Source organism: Lemur catta, chromosome 1 (assembly GCF_020740605.2).
Source record: "Lemur catta isolate mLemCat1 chromosome 1, mLemCat1.pri, whole genome shotgun sequence".
In the NCBI taxonomy this organism is placed as follows: Eukaryota; Metazoa; Chordata; class Mammalia; order Primates; family Lemuridae; genus Lemur; species Lemur catta.
The window spans coordinates 21,950,636-21,968,461 of record NC_059128.1 but is presented as its reverse complement, the minus strand read 5'-3'; the positions used below and the strand labels follow the sequence as shown (position 1 = coordinate 21,968,461).

The window sequence follows — 17,826 nt, the reverse complement described above, 5'->3', positions numbered from 1 at the left end:
AATGTGGAAAAACCAGGAAAGAGTCATGTCATTGAAGATGGGAGTGGTTGGTGAAGTTTAATGTTGAGAAAGAAGACTGAAAAATGCCCCAATCTTGGTGATTTGCAGATTAATAGTAGCCAAATAGAGCAGCAGAGAAAATAATTAGCCTCCCAGAGGCTGGTGGGGAGGTTCAGAGGGCAGAGGGACCCCTACTCGGCAGCAGTAACTGCGGGTCGTGGAGTCTGGGAGCAGGAGCACCCGAGTGGCCACTCCCAGTGTCAAGGTGAAGGAAGACAGAGGAAGAGGCAGGATCAGGGGGACTTCTGTGGTGACAGTTTACAGGGCAAAGAGCACTGGACTGAGAGTCAGAGGTGGGCTCTACTTACACGGTCATGGGAAATTCCTCCTATGAGGTGCAGGGACTCAGAATTCATTTTGGCAAAGTGAAAGCTTGTTCCCCATTGTTTTCAGACAGGTGGTCTGAGAATTACTTGTGTAGTGAGTTTTATATTGTTCCTTAAAAATTCATGTCTGCTTGGAACTTGAGGATGTGACCTTATGTGTAAATAGGGTCTTTGCAAATGTAATTAGTTAAGGTGAGGTCACACTGGGTTGTGGTGGTCCCTGAATCCAATGATAGTGTCCTTATCAGAAGAGGACATGCAGAGACGAAGGCCACATGGAGACAGAGGTAGAGAAGGAGTGAGGCAGCTATAAGCCCAGGGGTACCAAGGATGGCAGCAACCACCAGCAGCTAGGAAGAGGCAAGGAAGGATTCTCTTCTGGAACCTTTATGACACTGTTCACACCTTGATTTCAGACTTCTGTCCTCCAGAACTGTGAAGGAGTAAGTTTCTGCTGTTGTAAGCCACCAAGTTTGTGATAATTTGTTACAGCAACCCTGGGAAACTAATCCAACCTGCATCAGGAATATCTGGGATCTTACTGAAGTGGGATTTCATAGAATCCATTCTGTGCCTTCCGAATTGGAAATACTGAGCCTAGAGCCCTAGAATTCAAATTCTTAACATTACTCATAGACACTTCTTATGAAGTTTAAAATGTGAGAACCACTGGCCCAAATTACTCCTTAACAGTTGTGAAAAATCTGAAAGTTAAAATGTCAGGACGATTTCACTCATGTAGGTGACATCTCCCTAGGTGAAGTGTCACCTGCCAACCCATATGTATTACAAACATACGGAAGACTTTGTTTTATTAAAGTACAGAAATAACCAGATTGTTTCCAAATACTTACTTCTAAACACTTTTCACATGTTGTGTTCTGACAGCATTGGAAAGATAAAAATATTAAAAGTTTTGTTTTTTCCAGAAGAGAGATTTTCTCTGAGCAATTTGACAAATAAGAATTTCTCTTAATCTGTTTTCTCCCCTGTCATTCTCTCTATATGTGTCCTCTCCTCACATTTTAATCTCGCTTTATTTTTCTTCTCTGCCTTCCTTTATCCTCTACCCACTCAGAAATTACAGGCATATTTATTGTATGTATTGATTTAATAGTTGAATATTGTTTAGGTTGTAGGATATCTGGAGAATATTTCACTGTGAGGATCAGGCGTTGCATCTCTGGGCCATCCTTGGTGCATCTTGTGGCTGATAGAAGCTCTATAGTGTAGTAGTTAAGGGCAAGATGGAGCCAGGCTGTCCAGGTTCAATTCCCAGCAATTGGTAGTTGTGTGACATTGGGAAATTGAACTTCTTTCTGTCTCAGTTTCCTCAGTGTAAGATGTGGTTGTTAATGGAATCTATGTATTAGTTAGCTCTTGTCACTTATGCTGTAGTGACAAATGCCTCCCTGTGCTTAGTGACCTACATGAGCAGAGCTTTATGTCCCACCCACGTTAATGTCCATGTGGTTCTGCTGCAATACTGCTAGTGCCTCTTCATTTCTGGGCCCGGCTGGGGAAGCAGCCCCAGTCCATGACATCCTGGATTTGTGGCAGAGGGAACAGAGAGCAAGCAGAGCCACCTGATGGCTCTCAAACCTCCCAGGTGGCCCAAGTCGTTTCTGCTCACTTTTCCTTAGCTACAAAGCAAGTCACACAAAATGTGAGACCTAATTGGACTGGAAATATAATCCTTCAGACAGGGTGGACCAATTAGGAAAAGGCTGACAGGAAGGGCTAGAAAATATTGTCAAAAAATAACAATTGACCATCACAACCTTATGAAATTGATGTGAGTATTAAATAAGTTAATATAGGTAAAGCACTTAGAATGGTGTCTGGTGACCCATGTCTGGTAAGTACAATATACATATTATCTCTTATTCACAAGATCTCATGCCAGTATGAGAAGACATTTATTCATTCACTCTTCAACTTTAAGAATCCAGTGCACGTGCCAAGGACGGTGCTATTTGGAGTTGGGATGGATACGGAAACAAAGGTCTTGGTCTATGTCTTATAGGATCTAGATAATCCTGCATGCAAAAATGCAAAGAGGAGAGGATAGTTGATGATTCAGACTTCCAGGCAGACTGCGTGTCCCAGCAGCAGGACCTGGTGAACACCTCTGGACCTATTCATTCCTCCCGCGTGATTGGTTTTATTTGTTCAACTCCCCAAGTAGACTGTGGGTTCCTGGAGAACAGTGAGTGTGTCTTTTTCATCTTTGTATTCCCAGAAGTTTCCACAATGCCTATACAGTAAGTCCTGAACTTTTAAATTAAACTCATCTTCCTTTATACAGTCTGGAGTTTGGGTGCCACTGTCATCGATAGAAGAATTTGCTTCTGCTTGATGCCATAGGATTAATCAGGAATTCAGGGCACATGGATAAAGCAGTTAGCAGTCTGAAGTTTGCACGCGTGCTGTGCCCAAACTCTTGCACAGAGGTACGAAGACAGCACATGGGGATTAGTCATGGTTGCCAAGGTAGCTGGTTTGCATATCTTACCCATGGCCACACTTGCTGCGTTAGGAGCCAGATGCATTTAAGTCTTACTGAAGGGGAGACAAATGCATTTGAATTAAAATGCTCTTGATTTATTTTTGTGAATGCTCTGGTTTTAATTTTTTTTCTCTCTGTGCTTGTCTTGCAAGTTTTATTTTAGTGGGGACTATTAACAGATATTTCTAGTGAGATGGAGAAGTATAATTTCTCATGTCTTCAAACCTACATACATATTATTTTAGGAAGGAGAAATATCATCGTCTTAGTGAACAAGGACAAGAATAGAGTGATGGTTCTGCTCCTGGGTCCCCCAGTTGTATAAACCAGATGTTAAGAGGATAAGAGAGTCTATCCAGGTGATAAGCCCATTCTGTGTGGCAGCTGCTTCTGTCCACAGCGGGTGATCAGCTGATGCCATCAAGCTCATAAGCCACTAGGCCTTGTAATTATCACCCAAAGAGTTAGGCTGCAAATATCCCTCTTTTCCAGTTCTTACCTTAGATTTAGTACTTTCTGTTATGGAAAGGAGATGCTACAAATACAGGGATTTATCTGGAAATGCCATCTTCACAGGGCTGTTTGTCTTGGAATACTTAAAAAACCTAGTGACTGTATCTTTACATCTAAAATAAAGTTCCCCATCTGGAATGTGGTGATTATTTAGGAACATATAGAACCTGAAAAGTCTGTGGGTATTGAGACCATCCCTCTTAGCTTCTCTTCCTCTCTCTTTCTTTCTTTTCTTTCTTTTCTTTCTTTTCTTTCTTTCTTTTCTTTCTTTCTTTCTTTCTTTTTTGAGACAGGGACTAGCCTGTTCCCTGGGCTAGAGTACAGTGACATGATCATTGCTCACAGCAACCTCAAACTCCTGGGCTTGAGCAATCCTTCTGCCTCAGCCTCCCAAGTAGGTGGGGCTACAGGTGTGCCCACACCTGGCTAATTTTTCTATTTTATGTATAGACAGGGCCTTGCTCTTGCTGTTGCTCAGGCTGGTCTCAAACACCTGGCCTCACGCAATCCTCCTGCCTCGGCCTCCCAAAGTGCAGGGATTGCAGGTGTAAGTGACCACGCCTGGCCATTAGTTTCTCTGTTGAATAGACCTAAGATATTTAAGAATGATGGTATCTCACGTTCCCCAGAGTCCTCCATGGTTCACGGTGGAAAGCCATGTGTTTGGCCTCAGAGGCTTGTGCTGCTTTCTCACAACCCTAGGAATTTGGTCAATTTTTGGTAATTTACAACCTAGGGCCTCAGTCTGCCGTGCAGATAGTAGACTACTGTATCCCGTGCTTTGTGGACTTCATGGATGTTAGGGAGGTGTCTAGGTTAATGGGAAGGGATCTATCTGTGGAGTCAAGAAAGACTGGATGCTTGATTGAATTTCACAATCGAATAGCTTTGTGACCTTGGACAAGTCAGTTAACCTCTCTGAATCTCATGCTAGGTAATTGACATGACCTACCTCATGGTGTTGCTGTAATGTTTGAGTTACTGCATGGAGAGCGATCGAGTGCTGTGTAAGTGTTCTCTTAGTTTGAGTTTCCTTGAGAGCAGAGCCTGAGACAAAGACTTGAGTTAGGTGATTGTTTAGAGGTGGTCCCCAAAGCAGGAATGAAGGAGCAGGAAGAGTGAGAAGTGCAGGAAGAAACACCAGTGTGACCATCCATTGTCCATCGTGCATTGCATTGCCGAGGTTCCTGCCATGAGTGCCGTGGAGGTGGGGAAGATGGACATGTTACAGCAGATGCCTGGATCCTAGGATTTTCTCCTACAACAGGACGTTGGGGACATTGATCCATTAGCTCTATCACGCCATATTTGATAGTTCCACCCATAGGATATTATTGCTCCCACTCTCACTTTTTAATGCAGGCAGGGAGGGCCCAAGGGCCGACTCTGCTTGAGGTGGTGGGTGTCAGGCTGTGTCTGAGCTCACAATAGCTATTGTCTGCTGCTGTGGCTAAAATCTGAGGCCAGTTGAGGGGACCTGCTCCCAGACAGCATATGACATAGGTTGGCTGCAAGTGCATGAAAATGTGATGATATTTTTAACATTAACCTTCATTTCCGATACACACATTTAACTTCTTTTTGCTTTATTAATAGGTTCTGTTTACTAGGCCTGTACCCTGGTCTTGCAAATACTTTAAAAAACAAATAAACAAACAACAAACAAAACCAAGTTCTACTCTTCATTAACCTCCCAGAATTAGATTAAATATCTTTCTGTTTTATATTTAGCACTAGTCTCCCATTTCCTCCATGCCCTTCACCCAGCCTCACCATATTCCTTGAATCCTTAGGCTGAACAATTCAGGGGAATAAACTTGGAGATACTGTGAGAACACGCACAGCACAGTGAAGGGATTTTGCAGACAGTCCGATTGGGGTTTGAGTCCCATAACTGTGTGACCGTGACAGGTGGCAGAGCTTTGCTCTGCCTTTTGATTTGTAAAGCTGGGATATGATATTCAACTTCATACTACAAAAATAAATGAGGTCATGTATACAATGAAACTGGAACCCCTTTATGTGTGGTACTTTCATTCCCCTTTCAGTTTCCCAGAAAGCTGCATTTTCTTGTGGCCAGGAAAAATATGTATATTCAGAAGAAAAAGTAGTGACTTTATTTTATTAATGACTGCTTCCCGGTGTCTAATTCATTCTGCTGCCGAAATGCTTCTGCTCCCCTTTTCTTCCTCCACCCTCAATAAATTTACTCTCATTTGTTTATTCACTGATTTCCAGGATGGAGAACCTGCGGCCTTATGGCTACATGTGGCCTTCTAGGCCTTTAAGTGTGGCCTTTTGATTGAATCCAAATTTTACAGGACAAATCCCATCATTAAAAGAGGTGCAGCAGAGAAAGAGTAAGCTTTTCTCTCTTCCTTTGGTGCTTAAAAAGAACAATCTTGGAATCAGAAGGTGGCAGGTTCCCCATTGCAAAGCAGCTCTCTTCAGCTCCCCTTCTATTTCATCTCCCTCCCTCAACCTATCCATTCATTTATATAATTTATTCTGTTTTATTCACTCACTGATTTTTTTCCTAATACATAGAGCACCTTCTTAGTGCAAGGTACTATGCTTAGTTACTGGGGATTACAAAGGTAGCATATTGTCTTTCAGAAGGCATAAAAATGGATGCAAACAATATTCACAATTTGAGGGACAACGTGATCATTTTCAAGATGAAAGTACAGCTGAATTACTGGAGAGGTGAACACTCTCAGCTGGGAGGGTTGGAGAAGGCTGAGAAGGAATGGCTGCACGTAGAAAGGTTATGAGAGTAATAAAGGGAGACTAAAGATGTATTTTGCCTCCCTTAATTTTTACATAAAGTAAAATATTAATTGTTAATATTAATTTACTAGACCTTTCAATTCATAATTGCATATGTATTTTTTATTCTGCTTTTTAGGACAAAAGAGTCAATTCACAAGGAAATAGACTTAAATTAGAAATTTATTAGGATTTCATAGTGGAGCAGGTTTTAGAGCATGTCCTGGATAGAATCTCCTTAGCTCAATCTCCTTCAGCTTCCAAATCTGTGAATTTAGTGCTAAACAGTAAGATGACACAGTGAGAATCACCCTAAGGCACTATAACATCTTAAATCATCAAAAGAAATCTAATTTGTATTAATCATTCCATGGAAAAAATATAAAAGTTCTGGTATGTTTTATAAAGCTTTTTGTTTTTTTTTTTTTAAAAAAAGAGGAGAATCAATATCCACAAAAGGATCTTTCTGCCTATCCCTGAGAAAATTGTTTTTGAAAAGTGGCTTCACGGAGAGAGATTATCACAAGAAATCTTGAGACGGTCCTCAGCTTACCACTGCTGAGCAATGCTGTAAATTTATGGCTCACGGTAGAGGTTTGGCAGTAAATTGGGGACAAGGTTCTTTCTAATCTTTTGTGGAGTTATTTGTTCCTTCGGAGATATATCTGCCCCAGATTCATTCCACTTCAAAATTGAGATGCCCCATTCTCCTAGCCAAGATGAACAGATTTATTTTGCACTGTGAGCACAATTTAGAGATCCTATTGAATGGGCCACCAGTGTTTGCTTTGTAATGTTAGAGGCACTCCTTGTTCCAGTCCTACGACGTAGGCTGGAGAACATAACTGAAACCAAGCAGGAGAAAATGAAAAGGAGGAAGGAAGGGGGAGGGAAGGAAAGAAAGAAGAAAGGCAGGCAGACAGCAGCACCCAACAATCTTGCACCATTGGTAGACAGTGGCAGCCTAAGGTACAGATTAGCATTGTGCTAAGAAAATCAGGCAAGTTGTGAACGTTGACTCACACTGCTCAGCAGCAGGAAGCTGGCAGGAATGGGTATCAAGTGTGACTGATAGGGAAGACGTAATAGCAATATGGAAAGTAAGCTCCCCTGGCCAATAGGATCAATAGTAACTTACTTTTTATGGACTCTATCCCTTTTCACGTGAGGCTGCCTTCATCTACCCAGGTTCTCAGACCAAAACCTAGGAGTCAACATCGATTTCTCTCTTTGCCTCTCCCACTCCCCGTCCACCTCCCAGACCCGTCTCCAAGTGCAGTTGACCCTGCCTCTGCAGTATTGATACATCCTGAACCTCACCACTTCCATTTCTACTGCTGCCTCCTTAATCTAAGTCCCTTTCATCTCCTGCCTTTAACAGCTTTCTGGTGGATCTTCTTGTTTCCATTAGTGGCCGCTTTTAGTCCAATGTACCTATAGTTACCAGAATGGTTTTCAAAACTTAAATGAGATCATATGATCCCCTTGCTTAAAACCTTCCAAGAGCTTCTGGTTGCCTTTAGAACAGCATTCATGCTCCATGCCACGTCATCTAGTCCCCTGTGTGCTCCGGATTCTGCCTACACTGCCATCTTCTCTTGGACCACGCTCTCTCCTGGGCACAAGCTCCAGCCATAATGGGATTGTTTTCATTCCTCCCACATGCCAGACTCATCCAGGGTTTCTGTTCTTGCTGCCCTTGCCGCCTCAGGTATTTGTATAGTTGGCAAATGTGCAGCCTCAGGGAACCCTGCTCTGACCATCTCACTCACTGGCTTTCTGCCCAACCAAGTACTCAGGGCAAGAATAGAGAAATCACCTCAAAGAGGCCTTTCTGGAACATTCTATAAAGTAGCCAATCCTCGATCCCTACTCCCTACTCAGTATCATATTACTCTGTTTTATTTTAGATTTGGTAGAACTCAACTCTATCTAAAATTATCTCATGTTCCTTCATTTGAGTGTTGCCCTCCAGATACCCTCACCCCACACCAGACTGTAAGCTCTGGAAAGGCAGGGACCTTTTCCCACTTGTTTATCTGTTTATCCTCCACACCTGGAATGGTGCCTGGTCCCATCCTGATGATCAATTAACATTTGTTAAATACAGGAATAGACGGTCTCTGCAGTGCACTGCCAGAGGGGAGTAACAGTACTCTGTTACTACCCTGGAAGAGGAGAGTGGAGGATGAGCTATAGGGAGAGGATGAGCAGTTCATGGCTGTCACGTTGTACATGGCAGGCTCAATGGTATGTTTGCTTATTCAAGCCCTGTAAATATTGGTGGTGTTTTTAGTAGGTTTTAGCTAGAAGCAGGGTCTCCAGGAGTGTACCTGTCCTTGGGGTGAATAGCTGGGTCACTTGTCTTTCTCACACTTCACTGGGATCCGTCTTAGCAGAAGACTTCCAGAAAGCTCCCTGTACCATCTGCAACTGCTGTAGGAGGTACAGCAGCTTTGCCTGAAACTTGAGGACACTAGTGAGGATCCAATGACCTATTGGAGGTGTTTTTGCCAAACTGGTTCTAAAAATAAATATGATTTAAAATTGTTTCTACAATGAAAGTGAATGCTATAAAAAATAAATTTATAAAATAAGTTTTTAAAAACAAAACACCTCCTCAATCTCTGTTGGGTTATAAACCAAAAGGAAACAACCAGAAACTGAAATTTTGTGGACAGAAAATAAAATGCTCCTTTCCTATTTCTCTGTCCTTCTCCTCCTCCTCCTTTAGTCCTGTTCTTTTTTTCTTTTTATCTCTGCTTTTACTTGTCTAATCTATTTGCCCTGGGGAGGATGCCTGGTAAAATATATGGTGCTGTGGGCTTAGTAGAGTGCTTGTCACAGTTCAGCTGGCCTAACCGAAGGTGCTGGTGGAAATAATGGTAAGTCATCTTTTTAAAAATATCTTTGATGTTCTTTAAATCTAACACAATCATTTTGAAAATTTATTAACCATATTATTTAGATGTATAATTATATGCATCTTTCATTGTACCTTTCTAAGGGGGTAAATGTTATATATTTTGTGCATTGTAGGATATTTGATTCATGTGAAAAATAATTCCAAGGGAAATCAAGTTACTGTTCCTTTTCTTTTCTTTTCTTTTCTTTTCTTTTCTTTTCTTTTCTTTTCTTTTCTTTTCTTTTCTTTTCTCTTCTCTTCTCTTCTCTTCTCTTCTCTTCTCTTCTCTTCTCTTCTCTTCTTTTCTTTTCTTTTCTTTTCGGACAAACAGAAAGATATTCAGATAAAGTAAAGTGATTATGGTACAGGTATCACCCCCTCCTTCTCCCACTCCCACCCTCACAAAACAGTTTCCAAATGCCACTGCCGCCCCCAACTACTTTTGGAAACAGTGCCTTGTGGCAGATGGAAGGAAATTCTACTCCCTGTATATGAGCAAAACCATCTGGTTTGGTTGGTTTGGTCAGGTCTTAGAAATATATTGACAAACAAATGTTTATCCGGGGTAACTTGTAGTTTTGCTGGTTACATTGCTCCTGGGGGGAATAAAAAATTCTTGTAACATGAACAGTCTGTTTTTTAAAAAAAATCGTAAATAAGTTAAAAATAATTAAAATCCAAAGTCCACCTGGCGGAGTTGTGTGCCTTTAGTAATGCTGCAACATAGATTTTTACCAACCATTCCCATTTCCTATCTGCCAAAAGAGGGGGGATATATGCTAATATCTGAGTGTCATCTTCCTCCAAGCAATCAGCAATAATTTTTCTCTCAAAGAGAGCTTTTATCCTAATGTTTCAGTTTGATTTTATTATTAGTTGTGGCTTCTTAAAGAAACAGGACTTCCATAGGGTTACTGTAGGATGGAGGGGGGGAACAGTCTAGTTAGTGTATTTCACCCATGGTACTTTCTTCTCTGTCTCACATTCATCAGAGAATTAGACCATCTTTTCTGAGCCAGAGCCTTACCTCAAAGGGATGGCACAAAATTACTGGGCCATGAGGCTAGCTTGAGTGGGCATTTGGGTGGTATCACCCACAGGATTCATTAAAAATCCCCTGTTCTACAACAATAAACAATTCAACATTCCATTTCTACGTACTTCTGTATCCCAGTAATCTTTTGCTTCTTTATTCCGGGCATGAGTGTCCTTATCTGGGAAATTCAACTAAAGGGTGTTGGGTAATTTATTAGTTTTCTCTATTTAGATCCCACAGTGAGAGTTTAAGAGGACTAAAGGGTTTTTTTGGGATCAGTATTTGTCACATAAACTATAAAGAGGGAAAATACATGTAATATATTCAGTGATTACCTAATTGCAGTTCATAATTTTCCCAGTTATTGAAAATGAAAATGTAGGAAAATTAATGGCTTTGAGATTTTCTTAAACTTCTTACCCATTTCATTTTAAATTCCAGCTTTTCTTTCTGTCTGGACCATCCTTTACTTATGTAAAGAGCACTTTGTATTCATTGTTGCACCGATGCTGCATCACTGGCTTTTTGCTTGAATCTGCCAGAGGAAGTCTTCTCTTCCCCAGACTAGATCAACCTGCTTTGAAAACTTGACAGTTTGTATGTTTTACCCTTCAGCTTGTGTCTGCATCTTACATCACTTGTTAGTCCAGTTTTATGCCTGGGCTACTGATTAGATTTGCTCCTCCCATCTATTTGCTTAGATTTCCAGCTGAGTTTAAACGTTACTTTTCGTCTAGTAGAATGAGTTGACCTTTTGGCTTGATTAAGGATAAATGTGATTGACTCTCCACTTCTGGAGGCCAAGAGTTTTGCAAAATCCCACTGAAATCTATTCATTTATTGCTTGAAAATGAATATTGAATAATACTCCATGCCATTTTAATGAGATGAATGTGAATTTTTTCCTGCTATTAGAGTAATAAGAATTATTGGTGTTGGAGGTATCAAATGTAACTAAATAGTAAGGCATGAGAAGTTTCAGGTTTTTTTTTTTTTTTAACATTTTTAGTCATTGGCTATCACATTCTAAAGTTTTAGTGTCAAATGGACAGTGGAATATTTGTGCTTTAATCTGACCACTGTGAACAGTTCAAGGATACCATGAGTGCTGAAGTATCTGCAGAATGTTGGCGTCATTTAAATACATAGGACTGAGACAAAGCTTGTTTGACATCTCTGTAGCTAATGTGACACTGATAAAGCAATGTTCCAAAACTACCGAGTTTGTGTTAGTCATTCTCCCTCTTATCATGTCCCCAAACATAAAAATTAAGTGATATACAAAAATTGCCTAAAGAACAGATGTCACCTTATAGGAAATGTTTTAAATAGCCTATATTTGTAACAGTTCTGCCTCTATAGCCAAAATTCTCCACATCTTTCTTTGCTTTCTTCTTTCTTATTGAAACATTTGCATGTAGAATAAAGAAGATAAAAACATAAAAAAACAAAGGCAGATTTGTTTTTTCTGAGAACATCTGTTCTTGTTATAAAGTATCCACATGATTTGGTCCGTTTTCTTTCAATGCCCTCACAGTTTGCTGTTGTAAAGGCAACTGTTCCATCAGTCTTAGACCTGAATTTAATGAGATAACGAGGAGTGCTATCTAATGCAGGGAAAATCTTGCTATACTGTATATATTTTACATAATATTGAGACAAGCATACTCAAAAATTAAGAGAAGTTGAGATTGAATATAAATGGTTTTATTATAGAATTATTTTTTTTCTAAGATTCACTGATCTTATGACATCACTACCCAATTTGGGATACATTTGGTCCACTTTAAGTTTTACTAAATTTTTAGGATTCTTGTCGATTTGGGTTGCACTTGGGCTTTGGGTGCATTCTGAAAATTTTAAAATATAAATTATTTGCTGTATATATTATAATTAAAAGAAATATTTTCACCTTGAAAGTCTGTTTATTTTTCAAGAGAATTCCCCAGACTTCAACTACTACCATAACTCTACTAATCAGTAGAAAATAGGAATGCTAATTACTCGGAATTGAAAGGTGAAATTTAAAATTAACTAGAGATTTCTAGCCAGATGCTGCTATTTTTTTTTTCTTTCCTAAACGGTATAAAAGTCTTCAGTCTTGGAGGTAGAGGAGGGAGGAGAGTGGCTAGTGAGAGTCGTATAATAAAGCTTTCATAATTACTTAGATGAAGATGTATTGATTTTAAATAATGGTTGCTATGTAGATATTGATTATTCAAGCACTCAATAAAATATCTACTATATACCTGGCCCTGTGCTCAGTATGTGTTGGAGCGAAGTATATGATTTTCTGAAATATTTCACATGCCTTATATCCATATGGATATAGTGTCCACTTATATATTTCACCTTTTCTTCAAGTCGTTTTCAGGGGTAGGGCTTTCCACATATTGATCAGCTAATCCGGAAATATTTAATTAGCATTTTTCTGCATGGTCTCAGCCATCCACTTGCAAAGGGCAAACTTGGTCTGTCCTCTGGTTCTGTGCAATCTTCTTTGTCTTTTAAATCTGCATCTCAGTTTGACAGTGATATGCAGAGTTACATTCTAAAGTAACATGACATTTTCCCCCCTTATTATCTGGCTTGTTTCAATGCTTCAGTGTCTCTATCATGCCATCATTTGTCTCTAAATACCAGAAATGCTTGTTGCGCTTGAGTCTTCGTAGGGTCCACTTGAACTTCAGTTTGAGCATCTTGACCCTGTATCTCTTGAGACAGCTTGGTTTATTCCTCTATCTAGTGTCACATTCTACTAAACATTCTTTTGATCTAAAAGCTTCAATTCTGGAATTTTACATTATTTCATTTTTTAGGTCTTTGGATCCTTTTGGAGGATGATGAACAATGGGACGAGTCTGGAGCCCCTCACATTCCCTTCAGGAGCATTATTTATAATGGGGTTTAAACCTTGATGGTATTACCATTATGTTGTTTACTACTGTGATTTCTGTGGTCACTGAATTCTGATAAGACCAGGAGTTAATGGAAATGTCAAGTTAAGGCAGCATATGTTGCAGAGTTCTTTTCTCATCCAATTTGTGAATGTTCTCTAAAAGCCAGACTGGTGTATTATGCCTAAATGACCAAATTATTCTAAAGAAAAAAAATTATGATAAAACTCCTGTATCTTTAAGAAATTCATCTGAATACTAAGACTTTGAGAAATAAATGACTGCTAACTACTATTTCCTGTAAACGTTTTCTTATTGCCATGAGCATTTTAAAATCTGGTATCTAAGATAAAGAGAGGCACTTATTTCTTTCATTACTGAGTCACTGTCCTTTATGTTTGAATTGAAATGTATGCATTTGGGGACGATTATGGAGGACCGACCCTGCTGATCAGGGAAACTAGGATGAGCTTTGGTAGGGACATAATTTCTTGAATGCACCTGGGTCATGTGCACCAGTGTGGCTTTGACAACCCTGATGCATGAGCCCTACTTTGAGAATTGATTCTAACTTTGGCACTTACCACCATCCTTAGGCAAAGGACCCGAGACCCTGTACGCAGGGCAGAAGCTCAACGACAACGAGTGGCACACCGTTCGGGTGGTGCGGAGAGGAAAGAGCCTTAAGTTGACCGTGGACGATGATGTGGCGGAGGGTGAGTGTAACTATGGTGAAATTCATCTCTTTTGTCTCATATCCCTCTTAGTCATCCAGTGCGCAGTGTTTTTTTTTTTTTCAAAACCTTTTATCTTGCTCATTAGAAGTCACAAATCATTTTTTCTGTTGACAATCTCAGGCAAGGCTAAGAAGGTCTTCCTCTGTATTTTACAATCCCTTTTCATCAATCTATATTATGAAATTTGCCCACTACTATAATTATATATTTATGAGTCTCTGTCTTTAGGCATAAAGTCTGTGTCCAGAGGACAGATGTAGGAGTCTACAGATCTTTCTATTATTTAATCATTCAAAAATCACTTATCAGTCATCCTTCCATATGCCAGTTCCTTTTATTGGTAAATGAGTCAAGCCAGAAATTCAGAACATCACAGGTAAAAATAAGTACCTAGAAGAGTACGTGATACTTAGAAGGTGCTGAACAATGTTTAGTTTAATTAATTATTTACGTATTTAATCATTATTCATCCATTACCTATTCTGTACCAGGCACTGTTTCAGATGGCACTGGGAATACAGTGGTGAACAAACACAAATCCTCAGCCTGGTGGTATCTACCCCATTTAGCAAGGCAGTGAGTAAATGAATGAATCCATACCTACATGAAGGAACATTCAGAGCTCCACACAAGGAATAAGAATTTCCTAAGAACCTGTCACATGTCAGCAGCATGCTAGAATTGTAGAAGATAAAAAGGAAACACAGGAGATCACCTGTTTCCTCGAACAATGAACCAATCAAGTAGATTACGTAGGACTCTGGTATTTGAAAATAGGACAAGAATATATAATGAGATTCTCATTTGGGTGCATGAGATTATAATTTGTCAATTATGAGAGAAAATAACCAGTCTGGGCTGGGGAAATCAGGAGTAGTTTATGAGGGTAGATCTCCAGCCAGAATTTGATGGGTGGGTGTAATTGATGAGGTCTAGTGTGGAACAGAGAATGAACCTCCAAGTGCTGTTTTATGTGCCACCTCCTATCAGTCTACACTCTGTAATATTCTGGAGCAGCACACATCTGTGAAGCAGAATTCTTGTTCATATGGGAAAGGAAACTTGAGTCAGCACCAGGCATTACATGTGACACTGTTGGCATCAGATCTGGCCCCTGACGTTAACTCTCTTCAGGATGTTGGGCAAGTTACTTGCCATTCGTGGGCCATGAACTTAGTGGCCTCAGCCACCTCTATAGTTTCTTCTGTGAATAAGACAGGTTATTGTCAGGAGCTCTTGGGTTTAATACAGTCATTGTCACTGAAATGCTTTATGCATCGGGAATAGATATACTTAATCTTTTTTTCCTCATTTCCTCACTTTTAAAATTTAAACAGTATTATTTCTAAGTCCCTTTCCAGCATAAATATTCTATGATTTTGGGTCTTTTAATTTTATATCCCTGAGCCTGAGCTTCTGTACTTCTGGAAACAGGAATTACAGTGAAGCATGTGTGTGTGCAGAGGTGTGTGTGTGTGTGTGTGTGTGTGTGTGTGTGTGTGTGTGTAGAAGAGGATAATCTGTGGATAGAGGAAGAGCATCTAGCATATATCCAGTACTCAGTAGGCATTAGACATCGTGTTAGCTGTTCTACGCATATCAGCTCCTTTAATCTTCTGTAATTCATCATGGCCTTTCAAAGTAAGTGTCCTTAATGCCATTTTACTTTGAGAAAGTTGTGTAATTAAGCTCCAAATCCAGGACTGTGTGATTCCACAAAATCAAGCTGCTTGCTTGGTGCACTTCACAATACATCATAAGAAAATGATTTATCTTACAATATAGGAAAATATAATGAAATGGGTTGGAATGAGGTGGGGAATACATTTCAGGAGGTAGACTACAATACTCAACCTCGCCCTCACAAAAACCAAAGACAAACAGAGTCACAGCAACTATCTAAAACACTCCAGTTACACATACATGCAACTTAGTAGTGGGAAGTGAAGTTACTGGTCTATGTGCCTGAAGGGTAACTTAGCATTATGAATATTTTAAAAAAAGAGATGTGCAAATGGTTATAGAGTTTAGAACCCACAGTCAACCTGAATTAATTATCCAAGAAATTCCCATGAGCAGTTAGTGCAGACAGGAGCCTGCAAAGGCCATGGTGACTGGTGACAAGTCACACATTTCTTGCTCACTCCACTGGGCTAATCTCTAAAGAGAAAGGAGGCTCGATTCACGGCGTGTTCTCAATAATAGCCACTAGATGGCGACATGTCCCCACTCTCTCCTGACAGTGAGTTCCTTTCATTTTCCTTGGAAAATACATTCCCTGAAAGCGTAGTGGTAAGAACTGCAGAACTGACGGTATTGTGATGTGTATTCCCTCTCTTGCTCATTTTTCTTCTTCCTTCCTTCCTTCCTTCCTTCCTTCCTTCTTTCCTTTCCTTTCCTTTCCTTTCCTTTCCTTTCCTTTCCTTTCCTTTCCTTTCCTTTCCTTTCTTTTCTTTTCTTTTTTCTTTTTTTTTAATTTCAGTTTATTACGGGGGTACAAAAGTTCAGGTTATGTATATTGCCCATGCCCCCCCATCCCCCCGAGTCAGAGCTTCAAGCGTGTCCATTCCCCAGACAGTGCGTATTGCACTCATCATGTAGGTATGCACCCATCCCCATAAGGTAAATTCTGCTTTCTTTTACCACTAGTAACTAAAAAGCAGGGCTAAACCATGCAATGCCCAAGTCATCTGGTAATTTGATTTTTGAAATTAATTTAACTCTTTCCTTATCAGCCCTCATCATCACTACTGATGTAAGAAAGCAGCTGGAATGATAAAGAAATCTAGGAGAGGAAAAGGGCTGTTTTGTTTATGAGCTACAATCTTGGATTGCTTTGTACATCAAAAAGGGGTTTGGGAGTTTTAATTTTAGTTGACAGAAGTCATAAAATCAGGCAATGCATCTAAAATACCACACAGTCTCCAGGTTATTAAGAAGCATCTTATTGGCTTACTTAGTAATCCCTTTCATGCTGTTTAAGGTCCTCCAGTGTGCCAAAGTTTTAGCCGGTTTATAGAAATGATGCAAAGAATAAGTCAGACTCAAGAAATCAAAAGCAAGGAAAAAATATTCCTTAACCTGGTTCATTTATTATAATATGACTGTATTCTTGGAAAAGTATTAAGTTCAGCTGACAGTTAATAAAGATTGATTGATTGAGCTATATTTCCATTATTAAGAATAAATTGAAAGAATGGCTCACTTAGCTTATGCTCAGCAGAAGTGCACCTCAATGCTGCATGGACTACCTCTTCCACACAGAACTTCTTGCTGGGTCAAGAATTCAACCCTTGGTCTGCGTTGACTTCTCCCTGCCTTACCTTGTAGAGTACGTATAGCACCAAGCTGGAAAAATGTCATTTTCCAAAGTCTTCCATTTAAAACTTGTTTCTTGTGTTAGTAATTAAAAAAAAAAAAACAACCTAGATAAAATAGGATTGAGAAATGTTAGGTTAAACAAAATAAAAGTGGAATCCTTGAATATGGGTGGTTTGGCCCCAGGGCCTGGGCTTTTAGCCACTGTGCCATTCCATCTCCAACTTGAAGTGGAGTTCTTTACTGTGAGATTTATTAGGAGATTTTAATAAGCTAATGTATATTGCTAATCATTGATAAATATGCAGTATTTGTTATTTGGCTCCAGAAACTTTATTTTAATAAAGTATTTTACAGCATACACTTTTGAAAAATGCTGATATCATAGAGAAAAGAATGTGGGATCAGGAAAGCTAGGTAACTGTGGGCAAAATGTGAAGATCCTTTGCTGGAGTGCTATAAACCTTCATTTTCTAAACTCTTCTCCCTGAGTCTGGGAGCCATGGGAGGCCAAATTGCTTCCTTTTAGCCTTTCCCATCATATTATTTTTTTGCTAAGCTCTTAGTATTGGCCAGAAATCTCATGTGCATAAAAAGTGAGGATCTAGAGCCTGAGCTAGGAGTGCTTGCTGTGCTTGGGCCCCTCGGCTAAGCACTGTGGGACATGCAGAAGACACAGAAGTGGTCCCTACTTAAAAAGAGCTTGCATTTTAATAAAAGACAGAAAAACAGTAAGTGAAATAACTGGAAAATGAT

At 39.8% G+C, this 17,826-nt stretch overlaps 1 protein-coding gene across 5 annotated transcripts in view; it reads left to right on the top strand.

Moving 5' to 3' along the window:
* Positions 1–17,826, top strand: part of NRXN3 (neurexin 3) — a 1,488,306-nt gene that overhangs the window by 653,243 nt on the left and 817,237 nt on the right. For all 5 annotated transcript variants that reach the window (XM_045562522.1, XM_045562514.1, XM_045562538.1 and 2 more), the window contains one exon: positions 13,612–13,731. In XM_045562522.1, the coding sequence (XP_045418478.1) occupies positions 13,612–13,731 (120 nt within the window). The remainder of the gene's footprint in view (positions 1–13,611; positions 13,732–17,826) is intronic.